We start from the raw sequence: 24,565 nt of genomic DNA, 5'->3' as shown, positions 1-24,565 counted from the left end.
AAAGAACATTCATTTTGTTCTTTCGTTTGCTCTCGTCCGTTACATGTTCACTTCTCTTTTGTCCGCTGTCCAGTACCCCAGTCAGCTTTGTCAATAATTACCATATTTATGTTCTGGTTGCAGTCGTCCCAAACCACGTTGTTGTGATTTTGTGAATTCGTCGTCTGGTAATTATCGTTCTCTGAAATTTTATTGCCACCATTAATTTGCTTGTCCCCAGTTTAGGGTGGTCAAAATTACCAGCGATTTGTGTAGTGATTCAACGTGTTTTGGTGTACCTCGTTGCTCGCGGGGACAGTAATGTAAACTAGAGATCCTGTCCCGGCTGCATTCAGTGTTTCACTGTTGTGAAGTCTTCGTGAACAGTTGTCGGCACACATTCGCACGTACGCAAGGTCAATTTGTTTTTATTGTTACCTATTTGATATACCTACAGGCCTTGGAGCGGTAGCGTGGGTGTAAAACCAGGTGTGTGTCTCAACTGTTATGTGAGTATTGGTCGACCAAAAATTTGTGTGTGTATGACCGACGGGTATTAATTTATTATAGTATATTATATTAGTGCATATTTTTATAGCCATTCAGGTCTTCCTTTTTTTTATTATATCACTGATATTGCATCTTTTTATTGTATTGCTAAACAGGTGCAAATTGTTTTATTTTATAATATATTTATTTATTTAAACTGATGTTCCTACTTTGATTACATTATTACATTATTGATATTATTTACTGTAATAAATTAACTGCCACCAACTATCTTTAATATATTATTATTTATCGTCTGAATGCGCTGAGGTGGGTTGTGGGTAGTGCCTTATATTGTGTTGCCTATCTCCAGGCCGTTAAGGCATTTAACTCCAATTGTGGAGAAAGCCAAATGCGAGCCAACAATTATAATACGAATTATGAGTACCTATTCAGTTCGTTTTTATATTATTATTATTGTTGTTACTTGTTTGTTAAATGATTTGTGATCAATAATAATAATAAATACAGCAAAGTAATATAGTTATCAATGGTTACTAATTTTTATTTTATGTAAATTAAGTTTTCTATGATGCGGGTACGACGTCTGACGCGACGTTATTATGAATAAATATTGATAATTTATAGTAGTTGTATAGAAAAATAATATTACACCTTTTTTCCGACGAATTCTTGTGCGGCATGGTTTATTTTGATTACTATCGTAAATCTGAGAATTCAAATTTTGTTTCAAAAAATGCGATAACGGATTACACGACTAATGTTCGTTTACTTCTCATACATTAACAATACATTAACATACATAACCCAAAATGTTCGTGTAATATGAAAAGCCTAAATACTACTCCTTAAAATATGGTATGCTTCATATTTAATTGTAATAGAGTAGTACATATTTTAATTGTGTATTTCTTATTTTAATAAAACATACATTATAATTTTAAATTTTTAAACAATATACTTATCTATATTTCAATATAATTACTAATGTAAAACGTTTTTTGTATATAATATTTAATATTCGTTTAATAATTTTTATATACTTTTATATCATACCTAATTCATAATAATATTTAATAAAATAATACATCAAATATTTTAGACTATATAGGTATAAATATACATTTGAAATATAAAAGATAAAAGTATATAGGATTAAAAGTAATTGTCACGAAGTACAAAACAATAAACCGAAAATCGCTTAAAAAATTTATACGTCATGCAAATTAAAAATAATGGTATAAGTTTATTAGATTTTCTTAAGGCTGTTAGCCACAACATTAGAAAGCAATACTACTAATTTTTTTACCTTACAACGTTTTTAAAATTATATACAAATGACAATGTAAAATACAGATTTCAGCTATAGGTACTTCGTACTTGTACCTATATTTTATAATAAGAATATTATTGAACTATTTATTATGTACCTATATTTTGATTTATAGTTTATATTTTGTGATTTTTAACTGTGATATAATTAATTATTAATTAGTTATTGTTTAGTATCTAAGTATCATATACTAGATGAATTTTTTTTTTTATAGTTACCTGTTAATAAAATAAATATATTACCTAGTATAATAAATTAGATGCATAATAATATAATTTAATAATTAATGAAAAATAATTGGTTTTGGATGTGTTAAGGTGTGTTACATAGAAAAATGAAATAATTTAATGATTATTTTATGATTATAATTAATTATATGAATCATAATAAACAAGAATTATGTATTTAGTTGGTATGGGGCTTTTTTTCCTAGATTCATTATAATACACAATGATGCATGGATTAATTTTAAACTATTGATATCATGACTTATTCACACCATTGTAAGGTACGTGTATTATAATAGTTAAAGTCTCACCGACAAGTACGATTTATTATTTATAAGATACCTTAAACTAGTTAAACTAATTAACTGCTAAAATATCTAAAATCATTTTGACGAGGGAAATATAATTAATAAGTTAATATTGATAACAAATTAATTAGGACGAACGGAATACAAATGATAAAACAACATTTAATTATTTTGATGGTTTTATGCACGGCTATAAATATATTTATAGTATCTATAGCCGTGGTAATCGGGAAAGATAAATAACAGTTAACCTAACAACTTAACCAGAATATTTAAAAACTTATATACAAAAATGTCGAGTTGTTAAATCGAAATTTCGAGTTGCCAAGTCGAAATTTTGAATTTGGAAGTCAACATAATTTTGTGTTTTTAATTTGAAATACTGAGTTGATAAGTCGAAATTGTTTCAAATATTTTTTTCTAAGTGACACTACCTACTACGCTTCCGTAGATTAGGGACGTTTCGATATGATAAATATCGATACTTTTGATTCGAAATTTTATCATATTGATACAAAAATCCGGTATCAATACGAATTTTTTTTCCATGGAAATTATATTAATGTTCTTATATTATTATTATTATTATTATTATAAGTTACCATTTTCGTTACATGCATTTTACCTTTTATTTTATATTCGTTAACAACTATTTGAATTATATTCGTTTTTATGTTTTTACTAATTGTATACGACCATTGTGAATTTTATATACTTACGTTTTTATTGGCGCAATGCAACGATCGCGTTCCCTACTCCGCGTCGTACTCGCGAAAATTGGCCCGGAGAAGGCTCCGGCACTGATCGCGCTTGAAAGCTCTGTCTCTTTGCTCCCGACGTTTGACCGAGCTAGAATTGGACACCTTACACTACGACATGCTCCTAGGACACGACTTTCTCATACACAACGAAGTCACCTGGGATTACACAACGAGCACGATACACTTAGGTATACACATAGGAGGACAACGGTGTGCTGGAAAGGCCGGAAAACTGACCCCACACATCGATAATTTGGCAATACATGGTGACCCACACACACGCGTGAAAATAACCGAAATAGTTTGCAACTATCCGGACGTATTCAGCGGTAGGGTAGATCGCACCAGATTAATCGAATACGACATCCTATCTTTAAGAACCGCACACCAATAGTGCTCAAACTATATCCCTATCCGCACGCAAAACAGGTCAAAATAGACACCATGATACGGGATACCTATGGAACAACAAGGACTCGTAGAACAAAGCACCTCCCCGTGGGCTGCACCCGTCGTCTTAGCAAAAAAGAAAGACGGCTCGCACTAACCGATGCCGGACCTCAATACGTTGATACGTCAAATGCGAGGTGCAGAATTTTTTTAGCATTTTGGACCTTAATTCGGGATACTAGCAAGTACCACTTAACCAAAACGCGCAAAAATAATGCTGTATAGTGTATAACATATACAATTCCTTCAGTCTGGTTGTAATGTATAGTTCCCTGTCAGACATGTGATTTAGGAAATCGGCAATGACACGTATACACTTTGCATTCATGGCGAGGTCACTTGTACAAAGACGGCCGAAAATGACTGTAAAAAACTCTTCGAAGGTTAAAGGGATAAATCATGTATATCGCAAGTTATGTGAAAGCGCCAAGTTCTCAGACGGCATTTTATTACGATTAACCGAACTAGCTCTGGGCTCAGACTGCTCAGAGATCATCTGACGTATTCGACACGTCCATATAATGATTAATGAATATGCGGCCGGTTTGACGCTGGTCGAGAGTTTTTATAAAATTACAAAATTAATCGTTTTATAATAATGCTGTTATAAAATTGTATACAAATCCCGTTAGACATTATCAAACGAATAATTTAATGTTTTCACGTTGGTTATGTATAGATAAATAATAATATTATTAGATTATCTGTCCGTATAATAATATTATAAATGAGTGAGAAAATGCACGATTATTTCTGAGACAAAAATTTAAACATAAACATTTTTATAATACTTTACCTGAATCCGTGCACATCGTAGCCCGTTAAAAATCCTATCTCTTATACATCTCAATTTGTTGGTAATGTGATGCATTGTGTTTATTCATTGATCGCTAAAAAAAATAAGAAAAGTTTTGCCTGTGCCTCCCGGCGTATCCAGGAAATACAATCCACATCCACCGCCGCTGTTTTTTATTATTTATTTTCTTGGCAATAATAGTGCGAAACAAATTATTATAATAACTAGCTGACTCGGTGCACTTCGTTTCCCGTTAAAAATTCCAATTCTATAATATGATTCGAACTTTGATTAATTTGTTATTTAATATTCGTTTTAACGTTATTCAAAACTAAGACATTTTCATTGACCATTTTGAATCTCAACAAAATTGTGTAAGCGCCACTTTAAAATGTGAATTTTGTAGAATGCATTCTTATAGCACACTAAATTTGTGGTACGAATGTACCGTGTAAATTGCAAGCCTCGATCTATCATTGTTCAGGCTCTACATTTATCAGTCAGTGAATTAGTCAGATTATATTACAGTTATTCCGCTTGACGTTGCCCGTGAGACTTATGATTATGCGAGCAGTATATTATACCTATATCCGGTAAGCAATCCACCTGTGGTGGTTTGCGGACTCTGCGAAATGCGTACGAAAGTTTATAATTTCTAACCCTTAAGTTTCAAAGTTATATAAATTTTTTTTACTACGGTGGATAAGATACAATAATGTGACATTTCGTGGTTTTTATATAGTTGGTAAAACAATCTGGCTTATTTTATGTTAATTTTTAAAAAATTTTTTTACCGATTTCAATCATTTAAAATCGAAAATCGGGCAACGTGGTGACACTTAGGAAGGTATTTGGAACAATTCTGAGAAAAAAAATTCGAAAAAAGTTGCGTTTAACCAACAACGTCATCGAAGTCACAATTTGAAAGGGGTGTACAAAGGCGAAGACTAGAGAGCGATGACGTTTTGATTCCACGGATTCCTTTGATTCCGAACGACATGCCATTCGACTTTAAACGGTTGCAATTTCCAATGCCGTTAGCATTTGCAATGTCGATAAATAAATCACAAGGGCAGTCGGCAGTCGATAAGTGTTTGTCGCATCCATCTTGAAAATCCATCATGTTTTTCACATGACCAGTTATATGTCGCCTGTTCCCGTGTCAAGTTGGTTGGAATACCAACTAAACTATTTATATACACGCAAGAAAAAAAAAACTAAGAATGTTGTATATCATAAAGCATTAGAATAATAAACATTGTATTATTATTATTATACCAATTCGAATTCAATATTCATAATTAAGACAATAGACAACGTGTGTCGGGTTAACTAGTCTTAAATAAATATTAATCGTAAAAAAAGTTTTTATTAATACACATAAATAAAAAGAAATATAATGAAAATAATAATATTAAAATGCAATAATAATTATTTACAGTTGCATACGAAAACATTTATAATTATGTTAATGTTGCCGAATAAACATTATCGCTCTTTTTATTTCCGATCCGGTGCGTATAAGGAAAAAAAATTGAATCAAAATAGATTAGAAAATTTAACACATTAGTATTTAACAATAAACTCTAACTATATACTTAGTAGGGTAGCAATTCATGTTTTTTTCGTTTCCTCTTAGTATTAACAAAAAACATAATTTCAAGTGGCAAACAATCATAATAATAATAATAATAATAATAATAGTCCATATAGATAAATATTAAAACGAATTTTTACAGTGCTTATTGTATATATTCTATATATTCTATATAACTTTGTGTTTGCGTATCTGATCCTGATGTCACCTTTAAAATAGTAAAAAATGCTTTAATTTTAAACTTTAAGTCTGATTTCTGAAAAAAATTATACCTACTTTGGCAGATCGAATGTGAAAAAATTTCGTATTTTTCAAAGTAATTGGGAGAAACTAAGAAAAAAAATATGATAAAAGGTTTAGGTATACGGTATATAGGTATTGTACGCATTGCCATAATATTGTTTATAAGCTTTTAAAGTTAAAATTTTTATGAAATTATGCATCCATTTTTTAATGAAAAATAATGTTTTTGCTTTTAGGTTCTTATTTAATTTTGAAGTAATGAAAAAATGTGTGCAATTGTATGTAGGGACTTGAAATTTTTTCCCATTACATATATTAGGTATTATTTTTTTATACATACTTAATGTAATTTTCATAATGTTTAGATTAATTTTAAACTAATTATACCATGAGTCTATTTACACTATAATTTACGGTATGCTGTAATGACTTTTAAGTTACAGTTAATAACTAATAATAGTATAGGTATATGGAATATGCGATGTATATCAACCTATAATAACAGAGACGGTTTGGCCCACCGGTATACAGGGAGGTTCCCTGTGGCCTGACAAATTGGCGTTTCTCATTGGAATTATGGCTGTATTAAATTATTTTTTTTTTAATAATTAAATAGTTTTTAATTTTTTAATTTCTATTTGTACAAAAAAAATATTTTAATACGTCTAATAAAAATTTTCTCTGCCTGAATTTATATTCCAGATCACACACACACACAAAGTATACCGACTACCGACTAGTTTTAATTTTCTACAAGTTAATAGAACTACACTCGAGGACCGAGGTTAGAGATTGAAGCATTTTTTTTTTACTATAAATAGTGTAAAAAAAATATAGTCCAATACATTTAAAAGCTTTTAAAAAACCTGTATTATAGTTAGGTTCGTATAATATACAATAAATAATTATTATTAATATGTATTATAGGTATATATTTCCTATTATACATTTTATCTGTATAGGTAATTGAGTATGATCTTTACTTTGAAACTTATTGACCTGCCACTTGCGTATATGAAGAAGAATTTTGCGATACTCGATATTCGAGTGCCAACTTGACAATAATCACACACACACACACACACACACACACACACACACACACACACACACACACACACACACACACACCACACACACACACACACACGCATTTATCGAATCACTGCAGTTAATTAATAAATTAATTAAGTAAACGATGCAATTATATCAATTATACCAAGTAATACTTATAAACTATAGTTAACTCGATAAATTAGGATCTATAATATTTTATTGTTTTAATTTTGCAGAATAGAAGGTTATTATACTTACATCACGTCGTGCGTGGTGCGCGTCGTCGTCCGTATACCACTATATATAAGTAGCTTATATAATATTATACATTGGCTTCTGATAATATTATTGATTTCTGGGAATTGACGTAGGTAGTTAAAACAACGAGTAGGCACTCGTTGATAAAAAATATATCAACCCATTATGTATCACGTTGAAGAGTGGATGTCGCAGGCGTCAGCACAACATTATATTCGTTGTCTCTATCAGTCCAGCGTAGTGATTAACCTTGGGATAATACGATAATACTAGGTAATATTATACAATACTATATAATAATATAGTCTGTTAAAATATAATTTAAGGTCTATAGTTAATTATAATATAATATGTATATAAGTATATAACACACGGATGTTTATTTATATAACATACATGTTGTATGTGGGAAATTGGTGTGTGTATAATAAAGTAAATAATAATATAGGTAAGTACTTTAATATTATATAAACATAATTATTCAACCAACAAACAAAAATAAAATAGAAGTAAAATATAAAATTTTAATAGTAAAAGCTTAGGCATAACTATGAGCAAAAATTATTCAGATTATTTATATAAGTAACATTCAAAAATCTATAAAATATAATCCAAACATTTTTTGGAATTTTTTCAATGATAAAAACCAAAAAAAACCTTTCCAAAAATAATGCATCTTGATAATGTTCAAATTGAAAATAGCCAAGGTATGATCAATTTATTTGCGAGGTATTTTTCAGATGTATTAGTCAACCTCTCCACAATACTGTCGTCAATACTCAATACTCCTACAAACCTCAAACCGCTTAATTCATATATTCCTTTTACTTCTTAGTAACATTAATATTACCCTCTCCGATATTTTTGAAGAACTTGATACTTTAAATTTAAATCTTTAATGTGATCCGGATAATATTTCTCTAAAACTGTTGTATAACTGTCGTTTCATATTAACACACCCCCTGTATATTCTGTTTAACAAATCTCTAGAATCAGGTACATTTCCCTCTGTTTGGGAAACGGTACACCGAACACATATTATATGACATATCGCCAATTTATAAAAAAAAGGGTGATCATTCTTCTATTTCAAACTAATAGGTTAGGTTATAAATTATTTTAACAAGTACTGATGTTATTATGTACTTATTATCAATTTATAATTTTAAATTTTTAAACCAGAATATTATTTTATGAGTATATAATCCAAAGACAAGAATAAATTTAAATATATATATTAGATAAGTAGCAGTCTTATCTTTTAAAGCCAATGTTGATAAACTTACAGCTTACACCTCGGCTTATAAAAATGTTTTTGGACTTAAGTCTGTTTACTGGCAACAACTAATACTATACTATAAGAATCATAAAATTTAACATAAAATACTTGATACCAAATAAATTTTTTATTCAGAACAAATAAGTTAATTTTAGTATTTATTTATTTATAGTACATTTATTTTAGTATTGAACAGTTAGGTTACATTTCTACGTTTTTACGGTTCTATACACTGGTTGCGTAAATTGACTTCAATTTCTAGTGGTGCAGAGAAATATTTTAATTTTTAACCCACCATGAATTTCGTTTGAAAATCCCCACCCAATAAACATTATATTTTTATTTTTTTTATATTAAATTAATAAATAAGTATTGAATTATTTTACTATTATATCTATACCTAACATAAAAAAAAATGTAATGATTAAAAAGACACTCTAATATCGGGGATGATTATGTGTCTTTAAATCCAGTTTAAGTCCAGTTTTTATATGATGATAATTATGAAAAAAATCGGTTTTTTTATTTCGTGTATAATATATATTTGATCATATCGGTGAAATATCGATTAGACAAATAATTGATGGACGTGAAATATGTCTTATAAGTTATAACATGTATATATAGTTGGGAGTTGGGACCGCATCCAACAAATGCTCCAGTGAGGAATCTGGAATATGTCAACAAAAGAGAAGGGGCTATTCGTTTGGCTGACCTTCAAAAAATCACAAGATGAAAATAAAAACTGAAATTTGATAAGATTAGGTTAAAGAATAAAGAATTAGATTACTATGCAATGTATTTACTACAGTGTTATAAACTTAAACGGTATACCTACGATTACTTATAACGAAATATTATATTATTAACTTTATGGAACCTATATACAATTAATTACATAATTGTTTTTTGTTTCTTCTGAAAGTAGACAGGTCATAAACTTCTACTCAACAAATGTTTTAAAATATAGTAAGAAGTTAATTGTATTAAGTGTATGCATAGGTACTCTTTATTTTTACGGTACATCAAATAAATTTTTTTTATATTCATGCATACTAATAGCGTTTAATATCCATCAAAATAAAATTAAAATGCATATACATTATACCTACTATTAAAATTCTTCTTGACCAAGGTAAAAATTAAAATCCAATACATAATTAAATTCCATGAAACTGAACGATTGGACGTATGATATATCTTCTCTAAGAGTTGGATTGACACCAAGGATATTAAAATATCTTCTTTTTTTCATATTATTTATGATCATTACAATAATTAGATAATAATGAAAACATTTTTCTAAATTTTTAGTACTTTAAATTAAACAAATTATTCAAGTTGATTATATTATTATTATCAATTAAATGAACACAATAGTATTCTAGATTTGCTTTATTAATTTTTGTATAAGTATCACAATATTTATTAATATTATTTAAGTTTTAAGTTATAATAATGTATTGGTAAACTATTAACTATTATATGCTTTAGCTTAGGGATCCTATACATATTAAATACTAGGTAATGGGATTTAAAATTTTATAATTTTAATAATATACCTAAACGGCAACCATCGGAGAATGAGTTAGGACATTGTACCACAAGGCTCCTACGGGGATGACAGTTGGCCTTTGATGGTGATAAAAAAGACTATAAAAAATAATAACCAGACAATATCTCAATAATAATATTAAAATTCGATGTGACCTGCAAAGGACGGGTGACCACTGATATATATATAAATAAAAACAATAATGTTATACTAAAATGACGGACCAAATCAACACCACCGTACTATTACACGGATACAAAAATGCAAAAAAACAAATACAATAATATGGGACGGGCGCCCAGGGGGGTGAAAATAATAATAAATAATAGCAAATAATTAGATTAAGGGAGCTGAAGCATATACCATATTTTAAGGAGTAGTACTTAGGCTTTTCATATTACACGAACATTTTGGGTTATGTATGTTAATGTATTGTTAATGTATGAGAAGTAAACGAACATTAGTCGTGTAATCCGTTATCGCATTTTTTGAAACAAAATTTGAATTCTCAGATTTACGATAGTAATCAAAATAAACCATGCCGCACGAGAATTCGTAGGAAAAAGGTGTAATATTATTTTTCTATACAACTACTATAAATTGGGTGCGACTCGTTTGCGCACATTTACCTTTTTTACAACACGTTTGCGCACAAAATCACAACTCGTTTGCGCACACATATTTTAGGTTTAAATAATAAAGGTACAACTCGTTTGCGCACATTTACCTTCTTTTGCTTAATTATAATTAATTAATAGACTGTATAAAATAATAATATATATATACATATTGTATATAAAAAAAATTAATTTATAAATTAAGATTTAATTATTTTGAATTTCTAAGTATTTATTATATTATTTAACATCGATCGACCAGATATCGGCGAGAATAAGATATATATATACAATAATATAATACAGATAAAAGTAATAATAACGTCAATGATTATACGCGTAAACAATATTGTCAATTATTAATTTAAAATTTATATATTGAATTAAATAAAAAAGTACAAAAATAAAAGTTACTTTACGTTATTAATTTACACAATAAAAATAAAATTACATGAATATTTAATTTTTTTTGTTTTATAATTATAGCACATATGTAAGTACCTTCAGATATATCTATTATAAATATGATTTTAATATTACAAAAATTAAAATATATTAAAAAACATGCATTGTAGGTTTAATAAGTAATAATAGTAGTCTATTAGTTATAAAATTATACTAATTTAGAATGGTGACATTTAAGTCCGATTTTCTTCATATAAGTTAAACGATTAATAATATTATTTTTATATTCATTCCAAATGTTTTCCAATTGTATCTCCTTATTAATTGTCTCTTTTCTTTTGAAATTTATGATTTTATTGTTTATCGAATTAATTTTTAAATCAGTGTCACTTTGAATTCCAATAATGACGTCGATTACTTGATGTATGTGCGGATGAGCAGTGTAAAACTGACTATTATATTGTTTGTGATAACTCTCGGCACCATTAGTAGTCTTAGGATTATTAGTAGGTTCACAAGCCCATAATGTTGGAGGGAAATTGCTGTCCGATGTTATGTAATTTTCTAAAATATAATCGGAAAATATAGAAATATTAGACGTAGTACTTGGTGCTATTGACATAAGATCACAAAATCCATCGGAAACTTCGTCAGGGGGTAAATAACTTAATCCAAAAAAACATTTCATCCATTTTCCAACTTCTGAGTCGTTGTTTAAGTACTCGCTCGATAATAATTTATGTTGTTGAATATGCCTAAACCAGTTTTGCCCTAAATGAAAGTTACAACACATGATTTTGCATTTAGGGAAAATTTGCAATACTGCATTATGCGCAGATTTTTCAAAGTCGACATGAAAATTGCTTAAATTTATTATATTACCAGTAATTTGAATACATATATTTTGTAATGTTTTCCACATACTGATGTAAGTATCAGTATGTTTGTTACTTAAAAAACAAAATGCCACAGGAACATAAAAATTGTTTGTAAATACGTGAATAGTATAAAGTTGAACAAAATATTTCGGAGCGAATGAAAATGTCCCATCCCCAAAAACGTGTTCTGCACTTTGTAGCAATTCCAAATTTTGTTTACATGTAAATATAAATATATTTTCATCATCACTAACGAAACAAAATTTATTACCTTTGTAAGTAATATTATGCTGATCATCAACTAATTGTTTTTTAGCATCTTCTAAAGATCTCGGTATGTTTGGAAAGGATTTTTTTCGTTTTTCATACATGGATCTTCGAATTAATTTCATATCGCTATATTGAAGATGTTCAGATTTTTCGTTGTTTTTCAATTCCCGGCGTATTAGTTTATTTGGTTTAATATGTAAATCCTCTTCGGCTCTACGTTTCAAATTGCTTCTTACTACTTCTCGATGAATTGTTCGGTCGTCGTACTCGTCATGGGTATGCGTGTTTGTAATTTTTAAAATTTTATATGATTCATTAACTAACCTAACTACAGCACTTACGGAACAATTTTTATTTGTACACCTAAAATTTTTATCACCAGATTTTAAAGTTCGGAATTCTCTAAATTTATAATTTTCTATGTTTAAACATTTTTTTCCTCGACGCGTTTCAAAAACATCACAAATTTCGATATCCATAGTCAATATAGTCAGTTGTTATAGTACAGCTTTCTGGCGAACGACTGTTTAAAAGTATTATGCTTTCCTAATACACGACGATTATTTTAAATCGATATATATTGATTATTGATATGCTGGTAATTTGTACTGATAATTTTTACCGATAATTCAATTACTTTAGGTAAGTCCAAATTTAAAAATATAAAATATATGTTACTCAGTGTTTATGTTGTGCGCAAACGAGTCGTCCGTTACAGGTAAACGACTAATTTCGTTGTGCGCAAACGAGTCATCGATATCTAGGTAAAAAATGTAGATTGTGCGCAAACGAGTTGCACCGCTATAAATTATCAATATTTATTCATAATAAAGTCGCGTCGCACGTCGTACCCGCATCATAGAGAACTTAATTTATATAAAATAGAAATTAGTAACCATTGATAACTATATTATTACTTTGCTGTATTTATTATTATTTTTGATCACAAATCATTTAACAAACAACAACAATAATAATATAAAAAAGAACTGAATACTCGTAATTCGTATTATAATGATAATTTATTTTTTATATATTTATATAATTAATTAATTCCTTCAGCAAGTATTTGAGGTAACATGTTTTCTAAATAAAATATATAATTTATTTGAAATGTGCAATTATTGCTCTTGTACTTGGTAATAGTAGTTGTGATTGCGTTTGAGATGCAGCTGTCCATCTTTTATTTCACAACATTTTATTTTTTTACTAGAGATTCCGTCTTCTGGACTAATACTTTTCGCTGATGCTGGACACTTAATTTCAACTAAAGCATTATTGTCCACGCGCATGCATGCACAAGTCGATGAACACGGAGAAAATATTTTTGCTCCGGTTGTAGGGCAGAAATTTGATGCAAACAGTACCAAAAGAGAAATAAAAATTCACCTAGTCGATTGATTTATATTAATTTTGATAACATGATTGAATTCGTCAGTCTATTTTCTAAGTTCGCTCGGAAATAGATTTATGACTTTATTTTTAGTTAATATAGTATGATGCATAATAAGTTTATATTTTTTTCAAAAAAAACTTATACTATGAGCTAAATGTATGAAAGAAAATGATTGCTCCAGTCCCCTTAATATATTTAATAATAATACACTGTTATAAAATATATTAAAACATGAGACATAAAGTAATAAGACTTTGAGTTTATGATAATCATAATATTATATAATTCGCGGAATAAAATCGGAGTGTAGTTAACATGTCAGGCCCCAACTATCTTGCGACTTACGAAGTGTCACTACACTTCACGGTATATAGATAAAAAAATGATCGACCACAAGATGGGTCGGTTGACTACGAGGTCACCAAAACAATCGTAAACGTGCGAAAAACGTAAACACACGCCAGGTTCGGCAGTTGGCGAAAGACAAAACATATGATGGCAATGACCAGACGAATGCGAATCTGGATAATGGCCGGCGAATATATATGTCATAGAGGGGGAATGACTTATCATAGCCGATCGCGTGACTTGGAAAGCCTTTGGCGACGTAGGTGATTCGGCGGGAAGTCAACTGCTTTCGAACAATATCATTGTTGGAACCTTGGAGGTATACATACAATACGATGGATGAAAACATGGTACAAAATAACACATTTCTTATGACTAGCTAATATTATATGAAATTAAATATCATTATTTTTTATTTTTATTAAATAATAAATCAATAGTGCTTATATCCATATCTAATTTAAAATGTTTATAATATAAGTATAACTCAGTATAAGCAAATAACATAATATATGTGATCATAATAGTTGTTAATGACTTATATATAGGATGTTAATTTTTCAAATTATATACCTAATTAAGTTATTTAATATCAGAAGGTTTTCCAATATCAGGAAAGGCTCATTAGAGTTCAGTATGGACCTGACTACCTGACTTTGCCCCTCCTAAATATCCAACATGTCATATTATACAGGGTGATTCTTTTATCAAACAACACTCATCATTTTAAAAAGTATTGACTTTTTTCTTCAAAATTTAAGATCCATACTGTTCTAGAATTGTAGAATTCTTCCATATTTCCACCCTTACATGTATTAGGTAAACCACTATTAACTTTTGATTTTCATATGGCAACTATACTTAAAATTTCATGAATTAATATGGCTATTTTTTTTATGAATTATCACATTCAAATTTTCATTTTTCCTTAATCCGTTGATGAGATATATATAGCTTCTCAAAATTGGGTAGTTTTGAGAAGTGTTTATTGAGTGTAAATGTTTTATAACTCGTCAATAGATAACTAGTAATAAGTAGTAATATTAGTCCAATTAATTATAATTATATGACAATTGATAATAACATAGACCTAGACGCCGCCAGGAATTATATGCGAGGGGGGGGGGTGCATTATGCATAGTATATGGTGATTTCTAATTCTAATACATATATTATATAATAATAATAATTTATATTATTATTATTTAATATTATAAATATTGTATTATATTATATTTATATTATCATTCAATTTTTTAAATTTTTTTTTGAAAAGTCAGGGGGGTGAAAATTCACCCCTTGCATCCCCTTTACGGCGCCCATGGATAATAAGCTATATGAGACAGGTAGTAACAGGTACAAATATTATCATCACCACTTTCCAATACACCGTGGAGTCAACGATATCGAATTCAATAGGTACTATTATAGCTACTGGATTTAACAAATGAAAATCCCAAATCAGACGGTGTTAATATTAGTATTGATGTATAACACCTAAAAACCTTCTAAAAACAACCAATTTTGAGCAGCTATAACTCGTCGACGGATCAACGAAAGTTAAAAATTTTAACGAGAAAATTCATAAAAAGAAATGGTTTTATTTATATCTTTGTATTTGTATTTATGTTAAATTTGGGTAATTTTTGGAACTATATTTCCTAAATATTATCTTCCAATTTCAATAAACAGGTGCCAACTCAACCTTAATAATACATGGTTGGTTACACGGAATCATGGGAAATAAAATATAGGTAAGTTATTTTTATATATTCTATATCAGTCGAAATCGTAATAATACGCAAGACGACGAGTCATCAATTTGGGTCAACATACCATTGAATCACCGTAGTCGTGTTCGATCGGTCGTCACATGTACAATAATATTATTTACGTACTGTATTAACTATAGTTGTAATTGCGGACGACAGCAGTCTGTATATATAGGGTATAAATCAAGCGTTCGTAGGTCAACGACGCGATTTCGGAGAATTCGATGTTTGCAGGTATACCGCGATTTAAACGACGACTTATCGTGCCCGCCAACGCCACGCTGCAGCAGTAAATCCTGTTAAGGGGCGGCGGTATGGCGGTACTCAAAACTGAGTGTTGGTCAAAATATCATAATACACACCTTCTGACTTATATACGATGCGTACAATAACGCGTACGTTTACAAAAACGGATACACGCGCTTTGCACGCTACGACAATAATAATTATTGTTTCGCAGCCGTCATCGGTTACGTATTATAATAATATATAATTAGTCGTTTTATATTTTATGTTTAGAGACACACTTCTTGTGGTCTTATTACGAACACACACACACACACACACACACATGCGCACGATATACCGATCGGAGTGTTACGGCTATAGCGTTTCGCCCGCGGTCCCGAATAATTCTTCGATCCCTCTGTTACGAAAAAGCTCTCACCCTTTGGAGACGGAGTGCGCGGTGCGCGTGCGCCGACCGGCCGGCCGGCCGGCGAACGTCGCGTCGCGGTCGGCGCGGGCCGCGGGGAGCACGTGCGTTTTTGTCCACCCCCCCACTCCGTACAGGACGCGACGACGACGACGACTACAGTACAACAACAACAATATTAATAATAGTAATAGTAATAGTATTATATTATTATTCCATATTAAGTGAAATCGTACAGAAAAACAACGAGAGACGTGCGCCGGCAACCGGCTCGTGATACGCGCACACACGCGCATCGGACCTACCCGTATTCGCGCGCACGCGCACTACCGCGGCGGCACTGCACACTTCAATACGACGCGGGCGAGGAGAGCGGCGCGGCGATTTCCCCCCACCGCGGGCCGTCCGAAACGCATTTCGTCGCTGCAATACGCTTGATAAACGACGACGACCGTATACGCAACGTTTACACGTTGCTGCCCCGTACGCACTCGTCCAGCTACACGAAGGCACCGCTACGAAACACGACTGCTGCCGACCGAGAGCCGCACGTCGACGCCAACTAGTTTTCCCATACGCACACACGGCGACCGGCGGCGTCATTCGCACATTCGCACGGCGACCACGACCGCGATCGGCCGTCTTTCTACGTTCTCTACGATTATTTTTTTATTTGACACCGTTTACCGTTCTACAGTCGTTTTTTTTTCTTACTCAAACATCTCGTACGCCGAAAATCGTTTTCGTACGGTTTTCGCACCGCCAAGTTCCCCGGTCGAAGCGTAGCTTTTCGCGCACCGCCGACGCACACACGGCCAACACCGGCAGGACATCATGACGACCGACGAATGGGGATACGAAGAGTTTAACGGTAGGTGCCGCCGCCGCCGAGGGCTCGGCTCTGTAGACGATTACCTAAGCTTGTTTATTTTTATTTTTATTTTTTTTTTTGTCGTGTGTTTTTGTGTGTTTACGTTTGTTGTTGAAAACACATTTTGTCGATTATAACCGCCCACTACGGAATCCCACGATTACCTAATTATCATAATATATTATTATTATTTTTATAAATTATAATACACGAGTATGATAATTGACCGACAACCTGTATAATTTTTTTGTTATTGTCGTATTATTATTCTATTACGTCTTACTTTTAATATTCGGTTTCGACGCTGTTTATTACCGCCCGTTCGTATAAAACCAGTTTTCGAACGGATTCGATATTGGCCCGTATTAGTGGAAATCGTAGAATATTTGTATTGTATTCTCTATTTTGGTTCCTTTGTTTCTTTAATTCGCTCATGTCGAAACTTGATACGATTATTTGATGTGATATGCCGTGCTACTTTATAATTATTGTATACCTAATTAATGAAAAAAAGAATATTTTTGACCGTGGGTAACCTAATTTCCTCGCTAATTTCTAATTATTTCCCTTGTCATGATATGACGTAATTTAACGGGCTCAAACAATTTCATAATCATTTTTATGAAGAGATGTTTTGAATGTACCAACCACTAATGTTATATATAGGTACATATTTTCAATTTTTCATTATTTCTATACGTAATACAAGCGTGATACTATGATAGGTGACTAATGTAAACCTAGTAGACGAAAAATACTGGTAAGATATTTTTATACCTCTATATACTGCACTAGGTTTCCGCGTATAGATTTATATTGTTTGAAGGAAAAACACGAGTAATTTTTGTATAAGTATTTATTTAGGATGTATAAACTAGTAATGATGTATAAAAATAATTACGATAATTTATTATACCTACATATTATGACTAAAATATTATTATAAAACTGTTGCTATAAGTTAATTTATTATAACTTAGCGCATAGTACCTATTAAAAAATGATTTTGTGTTTAACTCGCATATAGATTATCAAAATTTAAGCACATTAATCTCAAATATATTTAGAAAATGTTGCATAAAATTTTAACATGATTAGGCGGTTCTCAAAATTTTTTATCTAACGTATTTTTCTAGGTATTTATTGAGTTGAATGTATTGTAATTAATGTTTGTGATTACTACACTTATTTATTTAATAAAGATTGTTAATTAATTTTCCTCTCCAATGAGAAGTGAAAGCTTTACAAATGTCGATGATATAATAATGCATTATTATGTCTGTATTGTGTTTGTAGTAAGGCTACTTTGTACGTTAATACTCTAGCTTTTTCTTCATAGCTTTAAATACAATTCTTCTATAAATACATTTTTTTCTATTAAATTATTTTATTATGTAATTGTGATAGAGAGGTTATTGAGAGGTACAGTGGTTACATTTACCATTGCTCTGAATTATTTTAGTTTCAAAGCTAGCGATGAATGTATTGATTTTACACTAATGTATATTTTCTTGTGTGGAGACACTTTTTACAAAAGAAAATGTTCCAATCTTCAACTTCAAGGGTAGTTTTCGGTAGCAAATCGTGACTGAACTTTTTTTTAAAAACTTGAAAAAATACAGAAATAGAATTTCTATTCAAAACTAGATTTTGTTTTATTTTTGTAGGTAATTAAAAAATTATAAACTGAAAAGATTTGAAATTTTCACCAAGTATTTTGGTATTTTTGCAATTTAGCTACTTATGGACATTTATAATTTTTACTTTTTCTAGTTTTTTTATTTTTGTTAAATTAGTTAGGAAATTTTATATTAGATATTAGATATTTTATAAGTTTTTCTTTTACAACACTTCAAGTATCAAAAATATAGATACACAGTTTATTTACATACATTTCGAGTTCGAATTTCGATTACATTACGGAATATTTAACAATGCCCTCATTAATATTTTTTTTAAAATTATTTTATGCATTTTTTAGGTCAATCAAATTAAGAAATAGCTAAATTCCAATAATATTGGAGCTTAAATACGCAAATGTTTACTTTACGTGGCCTTAATGACGCTGCTGTATTTAAACGAAAATATATAGAAATTTGTGATTTTTCACAACACGTATAATATTATTTTTAAACAAAATACCTAAATTCAAAATTTCGATTAATTTTAACCTATTTATACCACGAACTTTTTCATATTTTTTACGATATTGATGTAGGTAATATAATTGTATAATATACAATATATTTTGGGCAAAAATTATTTCAAGCTATCGTAATATATTATTTTTAACATAGCAAAATGAGTTACCTACTAAAATAATATTTGCACGATATAAATCATATTTAATAATTAGGCTTACTGATTGACTCAATTTAGAATTGTTTATCGTGTAAATGATTTATTAATTTATTATAGAATCCAAATTCAACAAAATTATTATACATATGACTTACTCAATTACGAGATAAACTTGACACCTTCTATAATATAACAAAGTGACCTCTTTCTGTTTTTTTATCATCCAATAGCATTCGTATTCTGTTTTATTATGTAGGTAAGTTATGTGTCTTGTTACAAAAAAAAATATTATGTAGGACGGGACGTTTTAAAAAGTTGTCAGTTTATTTATCAATATTATAGGTATTAATTTAAAAGTATAAGTAAAGGTATATTTAAATTAAATTGTATGCGGTATAAAATATAAATCGAGCCCATTCCAAGTATATATATCTACCTATATCCTACCTACAAATCACTCCATAATAATATATAATATAATTACTACCTATGAATTATTTTAATTACTGTAATTAAACAAACCACATTATTTATAATATTTTTTGTAAAGCAATTTTTATTCAATATTTTAAATTAAATTACACCATGTTTATGTTTATAGTAATTGATTTAAAAGACACAATGGTTAAATCTCTACTTTTATCCCTACTTTTTTAAGTTTATAACATTAGTAGTTTGGTATGCTAAAACTATTTTTACAAAATTATTGAACGTCATCGAATTTTTAAATTTATTTTTGTTATTTGATTTATTGTCGGTAAGTCTTCTTCAAATTTTATTGTATGAGTTCTATAATGAATTTTTATCCGCAAGTACATATTAAAAATCTGGTGGAAATCTTTGGAAGCTTTTATAATGATAAATAGATAATGATAGAGATATAGCTTTATAGAATACATAAATTTTGGGTTTAATGCATTTGTATCAATATGAAACAAGCAATAATTAACGTATCATTGTTTATAAGAGATGTAATTTTTCAATTTTCCTTTCTGATCGCATTTTGAAGATAAGAATGCAAATAGTGTAAACAAGTAACTATCTATTTTTCAACTGCAATGTTAATCGCATTTACATCTTAAATTTAAATTTTACTATCTTCACCATTTGTCATTGTAAATTACCTATTAGTTCATGTATCTCACAATTGCCGCTATTATTTTTAATTTGATATTTTTAGTATTATCGACTAAAAAAATATACTTGTATTTATGTGGCCATGTAGAAGTAATTTTGAATTTCAGGAAATATTAATGATGACATTTTAATGACACAGTCAAGTATTTTTAAATATTTTTTTCTAAATTGCATGTATCACTATAATTTATCACTTATGAATCTAACCTGTTTTTATTACAAGTTTGAACAATGTATATGTTTTTGTAATAAATTTAATTATCGGTAGGTACTTAATGGATACTTCTGTATGAAATTTGTAAAATACCTAGTGGATTATTATTGTTGGAAATGACCAAGTAGTAGTACCTATATTTTAAAACTAAATGTATAAGATCATAAATACTATATAGACGTATAAAAAAATATAATGGATATTATATTGTATGCACTTAATAGCTAGTGTCTGTAATCAAATGTATACTTAAAAACATTTGATCATTTGCAAAATGAATAATAATTGTGTTTTTTAATATAGTTAAAGTTATTAAAATTATTTTTATATACCTATACGCATTTAATAATTTATGTTGAAAAAATAAATATTTTTGTTTGATAGTTAGACGACATTTAGATTATTAATCCCTCTTCATTTTCACCAAATAAATATGCATATTGTATGTAGCTGTTGTAGTTAGATATTTGATTATTATTATTATTTATTTGTTAATCAAATACGTGAGTGATTAAAAAATTATATTAATTATTAACATAGGTAATTAAATGATAATATCATCTTATAATTAAATAGACTAACCTTTGATTATAAATCTGCATTCATATACATTATTATGTATACATAATAATATTATATACTCGTAAGTTTATAAACAACAATAAAAAAAAAAAAAAACAAAAAAAATAAATAACTATACGTCTATGCTTAGTTTAAGTATAAATGTTATTAATTGTTGTGTATTGTGTTTGATTAGAGTTCTACTCAACACACAAGTAAGCTTTTTGTGTAAAATGTTTGACTCTAACAAATTCTCTTGAGGTAGGTGTTAAAAATACATAAATATGCTCTTATAATAGGTTGTCATTTATCAGGCGTATAATGTATATTGTATATATTATAATAGTAATTTTTCTATTACTACCTATCTTTCAAAATGTCCGTGTTTCGGATGATTAACATTAAGTTAATTAACCATTATATAATATCGTAACTTTAAAAATACATGCCCGTAAAACATTATTTACAAAATAGTATAACGCCCATCAAGTATAGGTTAGGTTATATGCTGTTATTAATTCTATTTTTTTAAATTGAATTATTTTTTCGTTACAGTATAGTATTTTTTTTCTAACATAGCGCCATAACATTATTTCGATTTATATACAAATTCGACGTCCGACGAAATAAATGCATTTAACAGTTATTACTAGTTAACTTTTTATTATCATCTGTCATAATTATTATTTTAACGATATGCGTTTTATAATTAATGTAATTATGATCGGCTCTAGATTAGAATTTGCATGCCATAATTTTGTTTATAGAATTTTTTTTATCTTCAAACAGATATAAATATACAATTCGTTTTTAACTCGACATTTTTAAAGTGGTGAATATAAAAATGACCCATTTAATGATGTGTTGAAGCGGGAACTATCAAAGACTTAAATACCTACATATATTTTTGGTTGTTAGGTAGGTACTCGTTACTAATTTATTGTTTCATGAATACTACCCAATCTTGACACTCCATCACATATTATGTATAAATGTTCTCTAGAACAAAAGGAATACAAACTAAGTGTAGGTAAATACAAATTGGTTTCAATTTTCAAATTAAGTATTATTCTTAGTATTGGCATTTCAAATTCACGTATTCTTATTAATTATTATTGTTACATAACATAACGTCATAATATACAGTATATACAGTAGATTCGTTCGAGTAATTAATAATTATTCTATTTTCAAACATTTTTAAAGACCCATTAATTCTTTATTATATTGTTTTTTGAATAGTCCATTTTTATTTTCATTAAATTAAACTTGAAATTATATATCTTCTCAGACTTTGGCGTGTCCAGTGTCCATTAGCACTATTAAAAATAAGTTTAGTAGTGGTGTTTTATGTCAATCGTTGACTTTTATCCGCGACGCATCGTTTCCGTTCGAATTTACTGCTGCGAAGGCGGCGAAGCTATCACGAAACCAATAGAAAAAAACCCGGATAGAACGTTCAGTTGTAGGTAGGTATAATATTCCTCCAACTATAGTCAGCAGTGTCGCTGCAGAATTATAACGAATAACGATATCTGTTAATTGTTTTTATTTTATAATATAGTAAGTACATAATAGCCGAGACAGCCGTTAAATATGAATCTAATATTGTACCATAATTAATTGGCATAGTAGCCGATTGAGTAACCATAAACAACCCGTAACAAATATAGCCTTGGTGGTAAAATACTGCTAAACAAACGGGATATAGTTTAATTAAACGAATTAGGTAAATGTATAACGAATACAGCAACGTGCGCTCTTGTGTTAAAAATTGATGAACGTCCATTTTAAATATTGTGATGCACCACTGCGTCGTCACATAATACGGTCATGAGAATATGAGAAGTGAGTTTCGCAACTAGTCGTCTAGTCGCTCGATAATAACCAATTATATTTATACATTTGTTATTATTTTATAGATATAAACGTATATTGCATGCTGTATGTCTATATACTACCGTACTATCCCGTAGGCTATAAATTGTAATACAATATGTTAAAAGTTTGACCAAAAACTGCACCGTATTGAATGCTCCAGTAGGCCGGAATAAATATAATATAATTGTAGGGAAAACTATCAATATTTTTTTATGAACATCATCATTGCGTGTAAGAGTAGAATAAATTATGCGTTGAGTTCATTATTGACTTATTATTTTCCTCCTCTAAGGCTTCTAGAACATCCGAAAACAAGGTAATATTATCTTTCTGGAGATGTTGAATAGTATAGCTGTAAGAAAATGAAAAATTGAATTTCTCATTTATATACATATTATATATATATATAAAATTTAACTCTTAATAATTATTAATATTAATTTTGTGACTATTAAAAACCTATTTTACATTACATGACATTTATTTGGTTTTAGTCGAGGATTTAGTCTTGTTTGTGTATAAGCCAATGAGTGTTGTTAGTAAACATAAACAAAACTAACTTCTTGAATTCCTGCTTGAAATTTCGTCGAGTTAACACGTTTTGTTCAAAAACTTGGTGAATTTTAGACGTCTTCGCGTGGATTTAAATATATAACCCTCGAAAGACTAACATTATTTGTGAAAAGTTCACTTTATGTATAATGTATACAATAATTTTATATAATAATGTGATTTGTTCAATGATAATTTTTGATTTTTATTTTCACATTATTTTATCTGAGTCCGTTACACCCGAGGTCGCGGTAAACAGACCGCTAAAACGATATTATTATATTGTGTTTACTGTTTACAACAGGTAGGTTATGGTCGACACGTGCAGCGGCTTGTATTTGATACCTATATACGT

General features: G+C 29.3%; 1 protein-coding gene across 1 annotated transcript; it reads right to left on the bottom strand.

The window, feature by feature from the left end:
* Positions 1-11,578: 11,578 nt before the first annotated feature.
* Positions 11,579-13,204, bottom strand: LOC126552215 (uncharacterized). Its single transcript, XM_050206916.1, has one exon. It carries the CDS (start codon positions 12,999-13,001, stop codon positions 11,583-11,585), a length of 1,419 nt encoding a protein of 472 aa, XP_050062873.1. The 5' UTR covers positions 13,002-13,204; the 3' UTR covers positions 11,579-11,582.
* Between the last annotated feature and the right edge of the window lie 11,361 nt (positions 13,205-24,565).

Source organism: Aphis gossypii, chromosome X (assembly GCF_020184175.1).
Source record: "Aphis gossypii isolate Hap1 chromosome X, ASM2018417v2, whole genome shotgun sequence".
NCBI classification, from domain to species: Eukaryota; Metazoa; Arthropoda; class Insecta; order Hemiptera; family Aphididae; genus Aphis; species Aphis gossypii.
This window is presented reverse-complemented; position numbering and strand designations above follow the sequence as displayed.

Bases quoted from the DNA above. Each gene is read 5' to 3' on its own strand.
- LOC126552215 (XM_050206916.1), bottom strand. From the start codon at position 13,001: ATGGATATCGAAATTTGTGATGTTTTTGAAACGCGTCGAGGAAAAAAA.